General features: G+C 44.1%; 1 protein-coding gene across 2 annotated transcripts; it reads left to right on the plus strand.

Annotated features, from left to right (window-relative positions):
* Positions 1 to 243: 243 nt before the first annotated feature.
* Positions 244 to 20846, plus strand: LOC306942378 (centrosomal protein of 170 kDa protein B-like). 2 transcript variants are annotated; one of them, XM_079528232.1, is made up of 9 exons: positions 244 to 335; positions 6544 to 6737; positions 11808 to 11897; positions 13514 to 13592; positions 14831 to 14889; positions 15135 to 15255; positions 19256 to 19373; positions 19492 to 19720; positions 20337 to 20846. In XM_079528232.1, exons 2-7 carry the CDS (start codon positions 6588 to 6590, stop codon positions 19273 to 19275), a joined length of 519 nt encoding a protein of 172 aa, XP_079384358.1. In that variant the 5' UTR covers positions 244 to 335; positions 6544 to 6587; the 3' UTR covers positions 19276 to 19373; positions 19492 to 19720; positions 20337 to 20846. The 2 variants fall into 2 exon arrangements, with proteins under 2 accessions (XP_079384358.1, XP_079384357.1); XM_079528231.1 differs by having other exon boundaries at positions 19492 to 19706.
* Positions 20847 to 21156: the final 310 nt, after the last annotated feature.

Below are 21156 nucleotides of genomic sequence, written 5' to 3' on the forward strand. Positions count from 1 at the left end.
ATCTGGCTAGGTGGTCATTGTCGGGATATAATTCACCTTCAGGGAGTGTAACCACCTCGGCTTCGCCTCGGTGGTTAAACTCCCTGTCGGTGAATTATCTCCCGACAATGACCACCTAGCCAGATATTATCCCTTACTTAAAGGCGCGTGTCTGTTTGATTAGTGTCTTTCGCCGCCCCGCTCTTGTAAATTGTACGTAAAACACAAAAAAACAACAGCGGGCCATGATGAATCGAACGCACCCGAAATGCACTCGATGGGAACGGCTCGTCTGCATGGGAGCTACGTCACCGCAGAGCAGGATGAGGACTTGAGGAGGTGTTGATACTGGCTCCGTCTTTTTGGCAAATCTAGAACTTCCTGTTTGAGAGCTAGCAAACTTAAGACATCCGGTTGCTTTCAGAATAAAAGCGTGGTTAATTAAATAATTATTACATTACATTATTAGTATTATTATTACATTACAGTTATTGTGAAGACACACATTATGTTTCTGTGTAAAAATAAGTAATGAAATAACGTAAAAAAGTTATCTAAATGGATAAATGCCCAAGTCCATGCACTGGAGTGCCCAAGTCCATTCACTGGAGTGCATGGACTTAATAAAGTGGATGCTGGACAAAATCCCTGCTATGTTTCGACTAGTGTGACATATGCACGCGTCCGGGGAGACCTCCTCTACAACACCACACTGTCCGCTAAGCAGCAGAGGTGTAAAACAAAAATTGGCACCAGGTCACAGGTCAAAAAACATAAAAAAACTTCCCATTTCCAGACTACAGTGGACTAAAGTGGACGCTGGACAGAAATCCCTGCTATGTTTCGACTAGTGTGACATACGCACGCGTCCGGGGAGACCTCCTCTACAACACCACACTGTCCGCTAAGCAGCAGAGGTGTAAAACAAAAATTGGCACCAGGTCACAGGTCAAAAAACATAAAAAAACTTCCCATTTCCAGACTACAGTGGACTAAAGTGGACGCTGGACAGAAATCCCTGCTATGTTTCGACTAGTGTGACATACGCACGCGTCCGGGGAGACCTCCTCTACAACACCACACTGTCCGCTAAGCAGCAGAGGTGTAAAACAAAAATTGGCACCAGGTCACAGGTCAAAAAACATAAAAAAACTTCCCATTTCCAGACTACAGTGGACTAAAGTGGACGCTGGACAGAAATCCCTGCTATGTTTCGACTAGTGTGACATACGCACGCGTCCGGGGAGACCTCCTCTACAACACCACACTGTCCGCTAAGCAGCAGAGGTGTAAAACAAAAATTGGCACCAGGTCACAGGTCAAAAAACATAAAAAAACTTCCCATTTCCAGACTACAGTGGACTACAGTGGACTAAAGTGGACGCTGGACAGAAATCCCTGCTATGTTTCGACTAGTGTGACATACGCACGCGTCCGGGGAGACCTCCTCTACAACACCACACTGTCCGCTAAGCAGCAGAGGTGTAAAACAAAAATTGGCACCAGGTCACAGGTCAAAAAACATAAAAAAACTTCCCATTTCCAGACTACAGTGGACTAAAGTGGACGCTGGACAGAAATCCCTGCTATGTTTCGACTAGTGTGACATACGCACGCGTCCGGGGAGACCTCCTCTACAACACCACACTGTCCGCTAAGCAGCAGAGGTGTAAAACAAAAATTGGCACCAGGTCACAGGTCAAAAAACATAAAAAAACTTCCCATTTCCAGACTACAGTGGACTAAAGTGGACGCTGGACAGAAATCCCTGCTATGTTTCGACTAGTGTGACATACGCACGCGTCCGGGGAGACCTCCTCTACAACACCACACTGTCCGCTAAGCAGCAGAGGTGTAAAACAAAAATTGGCACCAGGTCACAGGTCAAAAAACATAAAAAAACTTCCCATTTCCAGACTACAGTGGACTAAAGTGGACGCTGGACAGAAATCCCTGCTATGTTTCGACTAGTGTGACATACGCACGCGTCCGGGGAGACCTCCTCTACAACACCACACTGTCCGCTAAGCAGCAGAGGTGTAAAACAAAAATTGGCACCAGGTCACAGGTCAAAAAACATAAAAAAACTTCCCATTTCCAGACTACAGTGGACTAAAGTGGACGCTGGACAGAAATCCCTGCTATGTTTCGACTAGTGTGACATACGCACGCGTCCGGGGAGACCTCCTCTACAACACCACACTGTCCGCTAAGCAGCAGAGGTGTAAAACAAAAATTGGCACCAGGTCACAGGTCAAAAAACATAAAAAAACTTCCCATTTCCAGACTACAGTGGACTAAAGTGGACGCTGGACAGAAATCCCTGCTATGTTTCGACTAGTGTGACATACGCACGCGTCCGGGGAGACCTCCTCTACAACACCACACTGTCCGCTAAGCAGCAGAGGTGTAAAACAAAAATTGGCACCAGGTCACAGGTCAAAAAACATAAAAAAACTTCCCATTTCCAGACTACAGTGGACTAAAGTGGACGCTGGACAGAAATCCCTGCTATGTTTCGACTAGTGTGACATACGCACGCGTCCGGGGAGACCTCCTCTACAACACCACACTGTCCGCTAAGCAGCAGAGGTGTAAAACAAAAATTGGCACCAGGTCACAGGTCAAAAAACATAAAAAAACTTCCCATTTCCAGACTACAGTGGACTAAAGTGGACGCTGGACAGAAATCCCTGCTATGTTTCGACTAGTGTGACATACGCACGCGTCCGGGGAGACCTCCTCTACAACACCACACTGTCCGCTAAGCAGCAGAGGTGTAAAACAAAAATTGGCACCAGGTCACAGGTCAAAAAACATAAAAAAACTTCCCATTTCCAGACTACAGTGGACTAAAGTGGACGCTGGACAGAAATCCCTGCTATGTTTCGACTAGTGTGACATACGCACGCGTCCGGGGAGACCTCCTCTACAACACCACACTGTCCGCTAAGCAGCAGAGGTGTAAAACAAAAATTGGCACCAGGTCACAGGTCAAAAAACATAAAAAAACTTCCCATTTCCAGACTACAGTGGACTAAAGTGGACGCTGGACAGAAATCCCTGCTATGTTTCGACTAGTGTGACATACGCACGCGTCCGGGGAGACCTCCTCTACAACACCACACTGTCCGCTAAGCAGCAGAGGTGTAAAACAAAAATTGGCACCAGGTCACAGGTCAAAAAACATAAAAAAACTTCCCATTTCCAGACTACAGTGGACTAAAGTGGACGCTGGACAGAAATCCCTGCTATGTTTCGACTAGTGTGACATACGCACGCGTCCGGGGAGACCTCCTCTACAACACCACACTGTCCGCTAAGCAGCAGAGGTGTAAAACAAAAATGTAACAACAGACATTGTAATTACTGGTGTTGGAACACTAATGTCTGCATGAATGGTAATGGTAGTACTTAACTACTGTGAAGTACTATGTAGATCGACCATTAACAGTCATAGTGAAACATTGATAGCTCTAAATTAGGGCTTTTAGGGTTTGACAAGTTGTTAACGGCATGCATGCACACTTGAGTACAGCCATTACTCAACCATCCCAACCCCCCAACCCAACCATCTTTCTTCTGGCTGTCCACCACTGGCTGGGCGGTGCCCAGGTAATGAGGTGACAACGATCAATCGTTGTCACCTCATTACCTGGGCACCTCATTACCTGGGCACCGTCACCTGTTCACCGTCCACCGTCACCCTCCGCTAAGCAGCAGAGGTGTAAAACAAAAATTGGCATGCCATACAGCAAGGTGAAAGGTCAAAAAGTGGACTAAAATACAATAGAATATAAAAGAATACAGACAAGGCTTTGAAAGTTACAAAAAAATACCTTTTAATTAATCATTGCTAATATAACAGTGTACACTTTCAATGGAAAGAAAAAGGCATACAGTTTGCTTACGGTGTTTCTCATTCACTGTTACACAGAAGAAGAAAAATTCCCTCTGCAAAAAAAGTTTCCAAATCCCTACAATGCATGGTAGAGGTATGGCTATCACATTTAGATATGAGTGTTATGACAGTTGCCCTCATTTCATAACACAAACTGATAACAGTAGCTGTGGTCTCTACACTTGTTTGTTTTCCAAAGCTGTTCTGTTTGATGTGAGTCTCAACACTTATCAAACAGAGCCTGAAAAGCGAGATTGTGTATTGTATGAGCTGACAGGAAAACAATTATTGCTCTGAGTACATAGTTTAAGTACTGCACTGCACTAAAAGGCTCTGTTTTGTCTATGTTGTAGGAGAACTTCGCCGCCAATGGAGGATGCGAGGGACCCCAAATGACACGTCCCCCCAAGACCTTGGGTTGTGATTTAATCCAATAGTATTTTATTGTGCTGTATTTTACCTTTTTAGTCTTTGTGCTTACTGTGATCATCTAAAAACAAACGTTTGAAATGTTTGAAATGTGGACTGAGCTGGGTTTGCTTTATATACGTACATCTAACTTTTGATCAATTTGTGTGTGTGTGTGTGTGTGTGTGTGTGTACAATGTTTGCACTTTATGTTTGCAGTGATGTTTTGCACTATAGGTACTTACTGCATGTTGTACCTTTTTATACATTTGAGTGATGTGTGCACTTATAGGTACATTGCATGTTGTACCATCCTATATTACAATTGAAAACATGTGCCCAAAATGGGAAGTTTTTTTATGTTTTTTGACCTGTGACCTGGTGCCAATTTTTGTTTTACACCTCTGCTGCTTAGCGGACAGTGTGGTGTTGTAGAGGAGGTCTCCCCGGACGCGTGCGTATGTCACACTAGTCGAAACATAGCAGGGATTTCTGTCCAGCGTCCACTTTAGTCCACTGTAGTCTGGAAATGGGAAGTTTTTTTTATGTTTTTTGACCTGTGACCTGGTGCCAATTTTTGTTTTACACCTCTGCTGCTTAGCGGACAGTGTGGTGTTGTAGAGGAGGTCTCCCCGGACGCGTGCGTATGTCACACTAGTCGAAACATAGCAGGGATTTCTGTCCAGCGTCCACTTTAGTCCACTGTAGTCTGGAAATGGGAAGTTTTTTTATGTTTTTTGACCTGTGACCTGGTGCCAATTTTTGTTTTACACCTCTGCTGCTTAGCGGACAGTGTGGTGTTGTAGAGGAGGTCTCCCCGGACGCGTGCGTATGTCACACTAGTCGAAACATAGCAGGGATTTCTGTCCAGCGTCCACTTTAGTCCACTGTAGTCTGGAAATGGGAAGTTTTTTTATGTTTTTTGACCTGTGACCTGGTGCCAATTTTTGTTTTACACCTCTGCTGCTTAGCGGACAGTGTGGTGTTGTAGAGGAGGTCTCCCCGGACGCGTGCGTATGTCACACTAGTCGAAACATAGCAGGGATTTCTGTCCAGCGTCCACTTTAGTCCACTGTAGTCTGGAAATGGGAAGTTTTTTTATGTTTTTTGACCTGTGACCTGGTGCCAATTTTTGTTTTACACCTCTGCTGCTTAGCGGACAGTGTGGTGTTGTAGAGGAGGTCTCCCCGGACGCGTGCGTATGTCACACTAGTCGAAACATAGCAGGGATTTCTGTCCAGCGTCCACTTTAGTCCACTGTAGTCTGGAAATGGGAAGTTTTTTTATGTTTTTTGACCTGTGACCTGGTGCCAATTTTTGTTTTACACCTCTGCTGCTTAGCGGACAGTGTGGTGTTGTAGAGGAGGTCTCCCCGGACGCGTGCGTATGTCACACTAGTCGAAACATAGCAGGGATTTCTGTCCAGCGTCCACTTTAGTCCACTGTAGTCTGGAAATGGGAAGTTTTTTTATGTTTTTTGACCTGTGACCTGGTGCCAATTTTTGTTTTACACCTCTGCTGCTTAGCGGACAGTGTGGTGTTGTAGAGGAGGTCTCCCCGGACGCGTGCGTATGTCACACTAGTCGAAACATAGCAGGGATTTCTGTCCAGCGTCCACTTTAGTCCACTGTAGTCTGGAAATGGGAAGTTTTTTTATGTTTTTTGACCTGTGACCTGGTGCCAATTTTTGTTTTACACCTCTGCTGCTTAGCGGACAGTGTGGTGTTGTAGAGGAGGTCTCCCCGGACGCGTGCGTATGTCACACTAGTCGAAACATAGCAGGGATTTCTGTCCAGCGTCCACTTTAGTCCACTGTAGTCTGGAAATGGGAAGTTTTTTTATGTTTTTTGACCTGTGACCTGGTGCCAATTTTTGTTTTACACCTCTGCTGCTTAGCGGACAGTGTGGTGTTGTAGAGGAGGTCTCCCCGGACGCGTGCGTATGTCACACTAGTCGAAACATAGCAGGGATTTCTGTCCAGCGTCCACTTTATAAAGTCCATGCTCTCCAGTGAATAGCATTTATCCATTTAGATAACTTTTTAATTACTTATCTTTACACAGAAACATTACTTATTACTTATTTTTACACAGAAACATAATGTGTGTCCTATAGCATCGTTTAAATGCTTAATTTATAGTTTTAATGTGCAAATTAAACTTTTTTTCAATACTCTAGAGGGTACTCTTATTTTGAAGAGATCGTCCACCGGAAGTCTTATATTTGCTCACTAGATTTGCCAAAAAAACAGTCAGTCTAGCGCTGCTTCGGTTCGGTTGGTAACGGTTGTCATTCCTTCATGAAACAGAAACAAGACGTTGTCATTTTTTTTTATTTTTTACCTGTCCCGGTTTTTAGTGTTCTTTTTGTTGGAGAGGCGTTGACGAATTCCATCATTAAAACCCTGGCTTCTGTGAAGAAGAAGAAAGCGCTCGAGCTTGCTTTAAAGGTAAGTTTGATGTCCTTAGTGGGGCGAAAAAGCAGGATAAAATACCAGCCTTTTTCGATCTATCAGCAGTGTTGGGTCAGCTACTTCGAAAGCGTAGTTTGCACAGCTACAAGTAGCTCACCATGGCAGTAGCTTGATCAAGCTACATTTCTACCCCTAGAGAAATGTAGAAATAAGTAGCTGAGCTACATCGACTTCTTTTTTTCTCCTTTTTTCCCCCCAGCGCATGTGGTTCTCTCAACTAAGTTTTATTTTAAAAAAGGAACAACAAAGGTTGAGGATACTGTTACTGTTACATTATGACATTTGGTCGTCCTCAATTCTTACAGATATTTTAAATGTAAAAAAAGGAAAGCCACATTTCCAAGGCCAGACCTCAATGAATAACAGCATTGTGATTATTTGGGGTGAGATGTAGAGTTGCTGGCCAATATTGATGACATCAGGGATCTCAATATAGGCCTATGGGCTCAATATTGATGACATCATCATGAGGAGGCATGACCATATATGGGTTATGGGGCGTGACTGACTGACGGGAAATGCACGATTTCATAGTTAACTATAGGTCTATATTGAGATCCCTGATGTCATCAATATTGGCCAGCAACTCTACATCTCACCCCAAACCCTTATCCATATAAGGAGCTGACCTGCTCTGACATTCCATGATCCTTCCTCTTCGATGTCTCCCTTTTGACTGATACCTGTCCATTTAAACTCTAGACGGGCCTGCCCCAAAGTTATTAGTGCAGCCACGCCCGGCAGCCGGCGAAAAGAGTTCTCAACAGACCCGAAAATTAAGGCCCGGCCTTACCTGGGCCCTCATCAAACCCTGTACACTCGACACTTCCCCCCCCTGCCACCCTTAGATCTCCATATATGGACATATGTTGATCTGACCTCCTCAAACCCTGTACAGTGTACACTACACTCAATACATGCTCCATATATGGCCAGTACAGAAATCATTCCATATGTTTATCTGACCCCCCATGCCAAAACGCCAGTGCTCGCTCAGCACTCTGCTGTCACCCAGGTGTATATGTTGACACCCCCAGGTGTCTTACTGGTGATTGATTGATTGCTTGATTGATTGAAATATTTATTAACAGTTTGCAGAATTACAGTACATTTCAAGCACAAACTCAATACAAAGACTGTTAACTGTGAGTGGACGACCCAATTAAGCATTACACTTGTTTACAAGAGGGTCCACCTTGTTCAATTCATCAAAACATTTAGAGACGTACAAATAGACACTTCTATATAGTCAAAGAACAGAACAGAAATTCATCATAAAGGAGGTAAAAAGGGAAAAGAAACATATACAGTGAGGGGAAAAAGGGGTAGGGGGATTCAGATTTTACGGGGGCCAGTTTCGAATTGCAGCCGTCCGTAGGTGCCCTTTGAGAGCGGTTTTGAAGGAGTCAAGGGATTTGCATGTCTTAATGACTGTTGGTAGGGCGTTCCACATTTTGGTGGCATAGGAGCGAAAATAATTTAGTCCCTTGTTTGTGCCGAATCTGGGTTGTACATGGTTCGTTGCACTCCCTCTGGTGTTGTGGGTGTGGACTTCGTTAACATTAAGGAAGTATCTAGACATGGTACATGGGTATCTTGGTGGTGTATCGAATCTTGTGGACCAGACCCATTGCAAGATGCTGTACTCTGTCGTCGACCCTAAGCCATTCCAGCCTGTCAAAGTGGGCAGGGGTGAGGTGGGTTCGGGGGATGAGGCCAAGTAGTAGCGATGATGAAGTTAACAAAATGAGTCTTCATTCATAAAATGTGAAGAGAAAACATAATGAACAGATTATCACAGGTAACTAAATAAGTAAGTGGTTAATTCTCAGCTGACATCAGGCCATATCACTTTCTCTTGGAACAAACAATACTACAATGTTGTTCAAAACAATGAAAATAACTAATTATATTTTTATTGGTATGACCATGAGAGGCCGCAGATACATTAAGCAGGGGCTGCATGCGGCCCATGGGTTAAGTAGCACTGGTTTAGATGCCAGGTCAGAATCGCTTGTTTACACGCCACATGAGCAGTCTCTCAAAGTTATCAGATAAGCAGTAGTAGCCTCGGTCATAGACATAGTATATAAGGCTAGATGGCTGAGGGCGGAGTCTCCGACGTAGTTCACCCGGCGGCCATCTGCTTAATGTTATTTTTTATATGAACGTCATATAAAAGCATAAGTATGCAGAGTTGCGGACGTCTCTGGCGTTTATAACAAACCAAACCGTTTGAAAATCGGTTGAAAATTGAGCACGTTATGGTTATTTAAAAAGTACATGCCCCATAGACAAAATGTTATGCTGCACCGAAGTAAGATGGCCGCCACGTAGTGACGTAGCAACGTCACTCTCGCTTGATTGATTGATTGAATACTTTATTAACAGTTTGCAAATAGTACGGTGGTACGATTATACAATGATGCCAAAAGGATAACACAAAAAGTCCTAAGGGCTTGTTTCCATTTCGGTCTTGTGTATTCAATTCATCAATACTTTTAAAGACATACACTGATATACAAGACATCATTAACACTAGCAGGAAAAAAATATTATTTCTGGTGTTAAACTTAGAAGACTTTTCTAGGACCAGTTATATATGACAGGTGCACTTTTATGGCGGTTTTGAAGAAGGGTAAGGAGTCACACTTTTTGAAGGCTGTTGATGGGGCATTCCACATTTTGGTTGCATAGAAGTAGAACAAACTTAACCCAATTTTTAAGATTGATTGAATGAGTGCTCCAGCTATTGTCCTCAGTGTATTCCTACTGACCAACGAGGAGTTCCTGAGCAAAGCAATATTTAGATGCACACAGCATCTGAAAGCTGCCTGTCCCCATTAGCGGCTTGTGCAGCGTTTGTGACCGCCCTATAAACCATTAAAGTGTAATATTAATTTAGCAAATGAGTTTGGTAGTCTACTTTCATCTCTTTGAAGCAGAGGCCCAGAGTAGCTAATGAGAGAAGAAAAGAGAGAGGATTTGGTATCGCTACAGTCAGTGTGAAATTGGCCAAATGTAATGAGTCAGGACTCAGGAGGACCATAGAAATTCAATGTAGAATGGTCATACAGTAGCGACGTTGTACTTTTTTCAGACAGGGACGAGGACGTAATCACTCCATGGGGGCCTCCGTGACTCATTTATTTGATGCAGAATTTCTCTGCCGACTGCACGCAACGCAGGCCTGAGGCCCCTATACATAACAGTTAGTGGTGTCCTTGGGCCCCCCAGTTAGTAGGCCCCACAATTATACATAACAGTTAGCGGTGTCCTTGGGCCCCCCAGTTAGTAGGCCCCACAATTATACATAACAGTTAGCGGTGTCCTTGGGCCCCCCAGTTAGTAGGCCCCACAATTATACATAACAGTTAGCGGTGTCCTTGGGCCCCCCAGTTAGTAGGCCCCACAATTATACATAACAGTTAGTGGTGTCCGTGGGCCCCCCAGTTAGTAGGCCCCACAATTATACATAACAGTTAGTGGTGTCCTTGGGCCCCCCAGTTAGTAGGCCCCACAATTATACATAACAGTTAGCGGTGTCCTTGGGCCCCCCAGTTAGTAGGCCCCACAATTATACATAACAGTTAGTGGTGTCCTTGGGCCCCCCAGTTAGTAGGCCCCACAATTATACATAACAGTTAGCGGTGTCCTTGGGCCCCCCAGTTAGTAGGCCCCACAATTATACATAACAGTTAGCGGTGTCCTTGGGCCCCCCAGTTAGTAGGCCCCACAATTATACATAACAGTTAGCGGTGTCCTTGGGCCCCCCAGTTAGTAGGCCCCACAATTATACATAACAGTTAGTGGTGTCCTTGGGCCCCCAGTTAGTAGGCCCCACAATTATACATAACAGTTAGCGGTGTCCTTGGGCCCCCCAGTTAGTAGGCCCCACAATTATACATAACAGTTAGTGGTGTCCTTGGGCCCCCCAGTTAGTAGGCCCCACAATTATACATAACAGTTAGTGGTGTCCTTGGGCCCCCCAGTTAGTAGGCCCCACAATTATACATAACAGTTAGCGGTGTCCTTGGGCCCCCCAGTTAGTAGGCCCCACAATTATACATAACAGTTAGTGGTGTCCTTGGGCCCCCCAGTTAGTAGGCCCCACAATTATACATAACAGTTAGTGGTGTCCTTGGGCCCCCAGTTAGTAGGCCCCACAATTATACATAACAGTTAGTGGTGTCCTTGGGCCCCCAGTTAGTAGGCCCCACAATTATACATAACAGTTAGTGGTGTCCTTGGGCCCCCCAGTTAGTAGGCCCCACAATTATACATAACAGTTAGTGGTGTCCTTGGGCCCCCCAGTTAGTAGGCCCCACAATTATACATAACAGTTAGCGGTGTCCTTGGGCCCCCCAGTTAGTAGGCCCCACAATTATACATAACAGTTAGTGGTGTCCTTGGGCCCCCCAGTTAGTAGGCCCCACAATTATACATAACAGTTAGTGGTGTCCTTGGGCCCCCCAGTTAGTAGGCCCCACAATTATACATAACAGTTAGCGGTGTCCTTGGGCCCCCCAGTTAGTAGGCCCCACAATTATACATAACAGTTAGCGGTGTCCTTGGGCCCCCCAGTTAGTAGGCCCCACAATTATACATAACAGTTAGCGGTGTCCTTGGGCCCCCCAGTTAGTAGGCCCCACAATTATACATAACAGTTAGCGGTGTCCTTGGGCCCCCCAGTTAGTAGGCCCCACAATTATACATAACAGTTAGCGGTGTCCTTGGGCCCCCCAGTTAGTAGGCGGCTGTGAACACGGAAGTAGGACACGTACTGTAGGAGCTATCTATGCAAAAGTATCTCTGGTCACAACTGGTTATTCAACAACACTGTATAATCAGTGACTGTTCTGCCTGTTGTGCATTAGAAGAGAGTCTAACTCACTTTCAAACTGGCATCCCTATTTTGGGAATGTCATTATAGGGGAAAGACGAAGGTTTTCAGAAATGGCTAAAAACAGCAGATCCGAGTATAATCTGGGGCTTGCTTAATTGCTTTTAAATGGCCAATAATGACTTGTGGTTTTAACTTTGCAGTCTCGCAGTGTGGACAAACAGCACGCTGTGATCAACTACGACCCAAACACAGACGAACACATGGTGAAGGACCTTGGGAGCTTGAATGGGGTGAGTCAACCCGTCTCTAGTGTCACTCAACCTGCTTCTACATCTCACACACACACACACACACACACACACACACACACACACACACACACACACACACACACACCATGGTAATATAGGAGCCTGGCAGCCTCAGCTCTCCCTGGAGTCCTTAAACCTGAACCCCATTAGATCCACCACAAAAGACCCCCTCTCTCTGTGCCAGAGAGTCCGTTGGTGGAACAGGACCACTGTCAAGGGACTGGATTTCCCCCCGCTAGCCGCGACTGAGACCCTTTCTTTTGGATTTCCCATTATTCCTATCTGGTTGTACAGCTTCCAGTCCAGCCTGCCGTTGTGCTGTTGCCACTTCAGTGCACTGTTATCCCAGGGCAGAACCCAGGCCAGTGCACAGGGGGAGAGACTGTTCATTGTTCTCCTGGAGGATTGCTTTTGGCAGCAAAACTAATCAGAGCAGAACAGATTAACGACCTGGAGGACCAAACTCATATCCAACATGGTGGAAAAACATGGATATCAAGAGTAGTTTTTGTCTGTCTCACATAAATAATTACTCTTCACACATACCTTACATGTTAAATATCTGACGATTATTTAGTCTATACAGTATTAGTACATTTGGTCTGTTACTTTGGGTTAGTGTCTTAACTATTCATATATTCAAAGATGGCTTACAAAACAAAAACGGTGGTCGCCACTTGTTGCATGAAGAGATTAACTTTTGAGTTGACAAGGTCATAAATCAAGGGCAAAATTGCATGGGGCCTAATCACTAGATATCTCAGTAATCTCACGTGTAGATGGCATATTTTAACATTTACATAGCTTTGGCACTTAGTTTGCAGGTATACACTCTACTAAATGCAAACTGTCTAGTTACTGTAGTTTAAGTGGTGAATTGAATTGATCACAAGACTCAAATCAGGAGTGTGTGTGTGTGTGTGTGTGTGTGTGTGTGTGTGTGTGTGTGTGTGTGTGTGTGTGTGTGTGTGTGTGTGTGTGTGTGTGTGTGTGTGTGTGTGTGTGTGTGTGTGTGTGTGTGTGTGTGTGTGTGTGTGTGTGTGTGTGTGTGTGTGTGTGTGTGTGTGTGTGTGTGTGTGTGTGTGTGTGTGTGTGTGTTCAGTCACTGTCTCTACATTCCATATCCACCTGTCTCTGAGGCGATACCGGAAGGTCGCCAGTTCGAATCAGCGGTCCGAATTACCACCGCTGAAGTGCCCTTGAACAAGGCATTGAACCACTACGATGAAATGTTCTATGAGCAGGGCCTGGCTGGAAACAAGTTCTTGAGCTTAGCCCAGATACCCTGGGTAAATATAGTAATCATTTCATTTCACATTCACGCTGGTGTTGTGTACAAGAGAAATGGAGACCTGTGTGGCCAATAAAGTGACCTTTATTATTTTTCCACATTTGTCTCCACATTATGAATGTGATGCTCTGTGTAGTTAAACTGTCAGGGGTGTTCTGGTAAGGTGACCAGATAGTGCTGGATATCCTTCCCTCTCTTGCCTCCCTATGTCTCTTTGTCATCCTATCAAACAGATTAAAAACGGATAAATATGTGTAACATTCTTTAAACTGTGACTTAGTGACTTGCTTTTTCTCTCCCACAGACCTTTGTGAATGACCTGAGAATCCCAGAACAGACCTACATCATCCTCAAGCTCTCGGATGTCGTTCGCTTTGGTTATGATATCCTTTTCCAGGCCTGCTGATGTGGAGGTTTTGTTGCATCTCATTTGTTCGTCTTCAGTATAACTTATTGTCCTTAGTGTCGCTTGCAGAAAAACAAAGCTGTTTTTGACACTACTGTGCCATGGAGTTTAAATGAACCACTTAAGCCCTATAAGGCTATATACTTCGTTGTACGACGGATTATAGCGGAAATTGCCGATTTACAAGCTCGTCGTGACGTGTCACACTGCGATTCTCTGTGAGCTTGCAGATCAGTTTTTCACAATTTTTGAGACTTAGTTTTTGACAATATTTTCAAATGTTATCAAAATAGGGATGCCAGACTGAAAGCGTTCAACTCTTTTCTTTGGTTCAGTGCAATACATGAGCCGACTTCCTGCCCATCTGCAATCTTTCCGTCTGTCAGACCAGCTTTAATTCAGTGATGAGCAGCCTGTGATTAAAATGAGCTCATGATGACTTGTTCTCTCTTGGTCTCCTCTGGCAGACAGTTTGCTATTTACAACATGATTATATTTGTAAATGTTTCTTTTCCTAATGTGGTCCTTGCTCAGCGTGCTCTCTGCATCTTAATTCCTTGTGGTTTCTCGGTCAGGGGTTTGGGATTTTGCTCCAACGGGGTGGACAGAAAATCTCCTGCACCCTTTGACCTCTTCCCAGTGTTTGTGAAATTCAGGTTAGACTAACAAGGGTGAAAGCTCCTTAAAGGTGGGAGACATTTTCAAGGGGTGTGTGTGTGTGTGTGTGTGTGTTTGCTGACAGTCCAGACTAGGCATGTGATTTGTGATGTCACATGTTTCAAACAGTCTGTCCTTGTCGACTAATTTCCTGTCCACAAGGTTGTGTATTAAAGTAAATAACATCACGTATGATTGCAGGCATCGTCGGATCATCAAATCATCAAAGCCAAGACGTTATTTACCGGAACAGACAACCTCAATTGTTCTATTGCTAATCATACAACAGGACTTTATACATATTTTGAATTACACGCTGAGATATCAAGTTGTAATGATCATTCAGCTCTATTTATATGCATTGCTGAGAAACTCCTAGCTATCATGCTATAGCAAAATGATACAATTGTATCATATTGCTTGAATAGAACCAGCAGTTGTGTGAGACACGGCATGCACATCCAGAAAGGAGCTTAACATAATATTTATGGCCCTGTATTAATAAGGGGAGTCCAATGATTTTCAGTGTGTGTTTTTATGCCTTGACAACTCCCCCACATGTCCATGTGTACATCCTGGAGAAGAGTCAACACAAGGTCCCAGAGGAAGCCCTTAAAGTGAGTACAACTGACGGCCTCATGTGCCTAATGCGCAGCTCTATACAATCTTTGTTGTACAATGGTGTTGTGTGGCAAAACGTGCTGCACAACCCCTGCGTTGTAGATGTGCCATTGTCACTATTTTTCAAAATGTTTGAATATTTCCCCTTTGATGCTTCGACATGACAAGGGGGTTAACTGAAGCACATGGTCTGGATCGATTTTCCAATGTTAAGGTTACATGTCTGTGTCTTTGTCTTCAGCATGAGAAGTATACCACCCAGCTGCAGCTTAGCATGAAGGCCCTGGAGGCCAGGAAGAGACAGAAACAACACGGCTCTGACTCCAAGGACAAGACTGAGCGCAAAGCCCATTCCACCACAGGTAAACATCTCGGTCTGCGCACACACAAATATTGACAATGACACAACAGACTCGAGTTTCACATTCTACGGCGGTTGTAGTTGTCGCCTGAAGGTAAACGCTTCCTCTCGACTTGATTTGGGTGAGGTATCCACACAAGGAAGAGGAAGTCTTTGTGTCTCCATTTGCTACGTGAGTTTGGCAGGAGATCTCTTGATGAAGCCGGACACAGCTTCCTTTATTAAGAGGATGCCCAGTGGGAGATCAGACTGCCTCGTGAGCTGAGAGAGGCTAGACTGAAAGAGGCTCAGCCCTGTAGTGTGGGTATGGCAGCTACGTGTCTAATCCTATCTCAGTTGTCAGGGTGAGTATTTGTGAATAAATGGTTTGCCAGCCAAGTTAAGGGGTGTGGAGTTAGCGATAGATGTAGCCTTATCTCTGACGGCCATGCTTGACTGCAAGAGTAGAGACGGCCTTATGTCCAGCTTGGAGGCCATGACTGTACTGTGTCTTTGCCCTCAGCCAATGTGAGCACATCTTTTTTCTCTGTATAAACAACAGTCAAACAGTCGGTGGCTTGTTAGTTCTAGAGACGCACTTTATCATTTTTTTCATTCACACAGGCCGACAAAACGCACTCCCACTTTGACCTAGGAATTCTCATTCTTCCTGCTCCATAATCAGTATAAGCATGACAAGTAATAAATCTTTTCGGTCAAGTGCATTAAAATTGTACTTGTAAAAGTGACTCTGGGCCTGGGCCATGGCTCAGTGGTCCAGGCACCTTGGCTGGCAACCCAGTCTGGCAGTGTGCCGCGGGTTCGACTCCCGATCCCGACGGCCTTTACTGCATGTCTTCCCCCCATCTCTCTGCCCATTTCCTGTCATTTCCTGTCCCTCCATAAAATATATAAAATAAAGGCGAAAGCCACAAAAAAAAACATTTAAAAGTGACTCTGAAAAGTGGAGATATTTTACTAAATTATACACGTTTTCTGCCAGAACTTTCAAATGAATATGAAACTAGTGCCCGCTCCCCAAAACAACGAAGTCTTAGGAATTCATTTTTGCATGAGTGCACACGCAGTGCTACAAGTTTAAATGCAAACGAGGTCAGTCTGCTAACCGAGTTGCTGTCTATTTGGAATACATGAAATGTACGTAAGATCACAGACATTCTATTAACTTTTAAACAGAGAATATTCATCTAATATTCAAACATTAACCAAAACTAACTACCTTGATTTATAATGTATTTGTGTGTGCTCGTGCTCCGGACAAGCACGAGCCCTATTGAAGGTTCCAAAATCTCGCCTTATTACAAAAGGCGACGGGCCTTTGCTGTACGGGCCCCTCGGCTGTGGAACTCACTGCCTGAGGGTCTCAGGCTGGCAAACTCAGTATCCTCTTTTAAATCGCGGTTAAAAACGCACCTTTATTGCACAGCCTTTTTATGAAATGTTTTAATTGTGTTTCTTTTGTTTTGTTTTATTCTTATTGTATTTTTACTGCTATTATTATCTGTAAAGCACTTTGTAAACTTGTTTTTGGAAAGGTGCTATATAAATAAAGTTATTATTATTTATTATAAGTGACTTTTGTGCCCGGACAAGGGAATGGGAAATGTACTTGTCCGAAGGACAAGTGCCTCAAAAAGTTAATGTCAAGCCCTGCTTTACCCTTGATGAAGTTTCATTATTAATAATTTGGCCCATCCATACCTGTTAGGCAGGTGCCACTGCTGACTGTGTCTGCGGCACTGCTGTGTTATGACCAACATACTGTTGCTTAGGTGGTTAATGGAATAGATTTGGGCAAGCCAAGTACACTGAGAAATACAGTAAGTGCATCTCTTGGTTCCACAAGCAGCAGAGAGCTGTTTATCTGAGTGTGTATCTCCGGCTTGTAAATGAGCCTCCTGTTTGGCTCCAGTGTGTGCTGTCATGCTCTTTGAAAGGCTCGATTGTGTTGGAATTTCTATTATTATGATTGGAAGGGATAGTCTTGTCTTCCCAGTCAGACTACACCAATTGTCCAAACATTAAAGCTCAATACTGGCTTGGTGCACGTTGTATGACATCGCTGGCTGATGTCTCAGACAGCAACTTGAAGAGTAGAAGAACAGGATGTGGTAAATGGTGCTTTTATATAGCGCCTTTATCCAAAGCACTTTACATTGTGCATTACATTCACCCATTCATTCATACATAGACCGATGGCGGCAGAATCCATGCAAGGCACCAACCAGCACATCAGGAGCAATTAGGGGTTCAGTGTCTTGCTCAAGGACACTTCGACACTAACTCTGGGGGAGCCCGGCTTTGAACTCGCAACCTTGTGTTTGCCATCCAGCCACTCTACCCCTGAGTGTGTGTGTGCGTACGTGCGTCCGTCCGTTCCTCCCTGCTGCTGTACTGGGTGTGGAATACCCTGCCCTCTTGCCTTGTACTTTCAGTGACTCAGTTAGTCAGGACACAGTCCTGCTCAATATTTCCTACAGAAGTACAAACTGAATGCCTCATTGAAATTCACTCACTATTTTAGGGATTTGCCAGAAATCATAGCATGCCAGCATTATATAATGGCTTTGTATCGAGCTTGCGCATTCAAATCTAACTTTCACAGCAGATGTGGCTCCTGTGTGAGGATGCATGGCATGCTAGACTAACCCTGTAAACCAAATGAGCTCTGCTTTGTACTTAAGACCATTTTAGGACTGTTGAGTTTTCCCTCGCTCGCTAGAAGATTTGCAGGAATGGAACTGTTTTATTGTGTGTTGGCCCGGCAACAGTGTTGGAGTGCCGCTGTCACTTTGGATCGTTGGGGTCTAGACTCCGCAGAGCTCGTTTAGCGTCTCTATCAGGCACACAACAGCCATGTAGATTATCTGATTAGTACCATATAGTGGGCCGGCCTGCCAGCTGTTAAACAATATGTCAGCTGTGGAATGAATGACACGTCGGAACTCATCCCCCTACATGTGTGTTATTCATGTGGAGGGGGATAAATACTGACATATTCAGTATTTAGGCCAGCAGTGATAAGACTTATGATTACTTTGAGAAGCATGACAATAGGAATGTTCCCCACAGATATTTTGGGTTTGCCGTGATGTAACGCCAAACACTGGTGAGATATATTTTTCCGTTGATAAGAAATTGATCATCCAAACTTCCAAAGTAGTCTCCTCATTGATTTGCATTGCATGGTGAAACGGGTGTCAAAGTCACTCTTTTAGCACATAACAAAACGGAATCTGACACTATATGCAGTATATCAATTTCGATGGAGCAACGGCGAAAGATATCTTCCAACTAAGGTAACACAACAAAAACCAAAGTGTCGTTGTAAAGTTGTAACTCTTTAAAAATGCTAATATATCCAGCCTACAAGCTCACAGCTTGTAGTTCTGCAATGTTTGATTTTGCAGTTGAAATGTCCCCCTATAATGACATGCCCAAAATAGGGATGCCAGTTTTAAAGTGGTTAATAACTCATTTTGAATTCTATTCAAATGTCCAGTTATGTGTTTCTTTTGCACTTCAGTGAACCCCTAATTGCTCCTGATGTGCAGGTTGGTGCCTTGCATGGTTTCCCCCGGCATCGGGGGGGGGGGGGGGGGGGGGGGGGGGGGGGGGGGGGGGGGGGTGGGGGGGGGTGTGTGTGTGTGTGTGTGTGTGTGTGTGTGTGTGTGTGTGTGTGTGTGTGTGTGTGTGTGTGTGTGTGTGTGTGTGTGTGTGTGTGTGTGTGTGTGTGTGTGTGTGTGTGTGTGTGTGTGTGTGTGTGTGTGTGTGTGTGTGTGTGTGTGTGTGTGTGTGTGTGTGTGTGTGTGTGTGTGTGTGTGTGTGTGTGTGTGTGAGAGAGAGAGAGAGACTGGGTGAATCTCAATCTCTGTAAAGCAACTTGGCTAAAGGCGCTTCTATATAAATGCACCATTTTACCATTTACCAAAGGAGAATAGTAATAGATATATTTATAGTAATTGTAATAGAATATTTATATTCCTTAATGTCACTCACAGGTTGGAGAGACTTCATTTGACTTGCCAGAGGCCAATGTCCTGATTCAAATTTCATCTCATTGAGGATCACGCAGACAAGAGGCCCAGAGGCTTGACAGAGTGCTCAGAGCCAAGAAAGGTCTGTTTATGTTGGAAGTGCAGAATATATTGTATCTTTTTTAGGTAGTCTCTGTTGCACAGGTGGTCTTTACTCTGTGTAAAGAGACCTCTAACGCTCACACTCCTTTTCACTTCAGGAATGTTGGCAGAGGAGGACAATGCCTACTTCTATTCCCTGGTGTCCCAGGATACCCAAGAAATGGCTTACTCCACTAAGAGGCAGAGGTTCCTGGTAGACCAAGGCTATAGACAAATTCAGAAACGGGTCTCATGGTCGCAGCAAACGTATTTCCTGTAGGTGGCGACGACACATCTGAGGTGTAAACTCGCAGGTCTTCTACTACATTGAATGGTAGAGTGACTGATGTTAGTCTGCTCAAAAACGTTACTCTTTTACCTGCTTTTTTACTAACACTAACTTTGCAAAGATGTCCAGAACATCGGGATGAACCTGTGTAGTTTATGGCTGCTCCAACAGTAGTGGCAACATTCAATTTTGAGACGAAGCAGTGAAAGGTCCTGAAAGATACATAACGTCAGTCTTACCCAATACCCAAACATTCTGTTGTATGAACACAAGGCTACGTTGTACCTCATACTAAGTACAGCAGCCTTGTGTTCATACAACAGAAAGATTGGGTATTGGGCAAGACTGACATAGAAAAAAATAATAATTAAAGTTAGAAATGTTAGCAAATTAATGACATGATTATTGTCATAGCACTGAGTAGAGTTTCATAGTTTTTCACAACATGCGTGTTTGTGGTGTAATGGAAAACGGAATGGTGCAAGAGAAGCAAGGTCTTGTTTCATTTAAATTCAACATGATCAGTAGCCATGGGTGGGAGGGAGAGATACAGAGGTAATAGACTAGAGCATGCACATCCACTCTAGCAGTGGGCCCTATACTTTATTATGTTTAGGTACTCACCTGATGTACTATTTGTATCTCACATGTTCTTCTCTTCTCTATTATCTGTAGGTTGTCGGATGAAGGACTGATGATGGAGTACCCCTCCTGAAGACCTACTAGTCCCCTAGTCCCCATGTTCTCAGCATCGGACACAATTTGGTGCTAATTAAAGTAATGGTCTCAGCTTCCTTACTAGGAGCCTTGGGACTTTATTTATTTTCAACACCAAACACAAATACAAAAAATAACTAAATCAGTCAGCAGATTTACTGCTATCCATGACAATGTATTTGTCCTATACTGAATTCAGTCTGTGTACTTCTGTGCTTACATATTGCATATTGTGTATACATTCTGTACCTTGTTTATATTTATGTATATACTATCATTATTGTGATATTGGAAAATTGGATAATTGGTTTGGGCTCAGTTGGCATTAGTCACTCACTGCTCATCTTTATAGCCAATCAGCTGTACCCATTCTGTATAAAGGTGCACACCCATTTCCTGTCATACTATTCCTGAAGAAGATCCCAGTGATCGAAACATTGAATTAATAAACCAGTTGAGCTGAGTTTTCCCTTACCAGTGTTGCAGACTCTACTTCTTTCTCCAGGGAGAGATACAGGGCTTGTTTATAAGTTGTTGTTGCACATGGTGTCCCACAATGAAAATAGCAGATCTTCAAGTTCACATTGGCTATTTACGGCTTACGGTGCACAACTACATCCACTTTATTCACTTCTTGAAGACTTGAAGGTGTTCCAAAACAACCATCCGCAGCCTGGTGTCTTTTGATGTCAGCTTTCAAAGAGTGAGCGTGGGAAAATATAGCCACCTCTATCCCTGAGCCACACTAACTATTAGAGAGCAACAGTCTCCCCCTGGA

This window comes from Electrona antarctica, assembly GCF_951216825.1.
Source record: "Electrona antarctica genome assembly, chromosome: 18".
Taxonomy (NCBI): domain Eukaryota; kingdom Metazoa; phylum Chordata; class Actinopteri; order Myctophiformes; family Myctophidae; genus Electrona; species Electrona antarctica.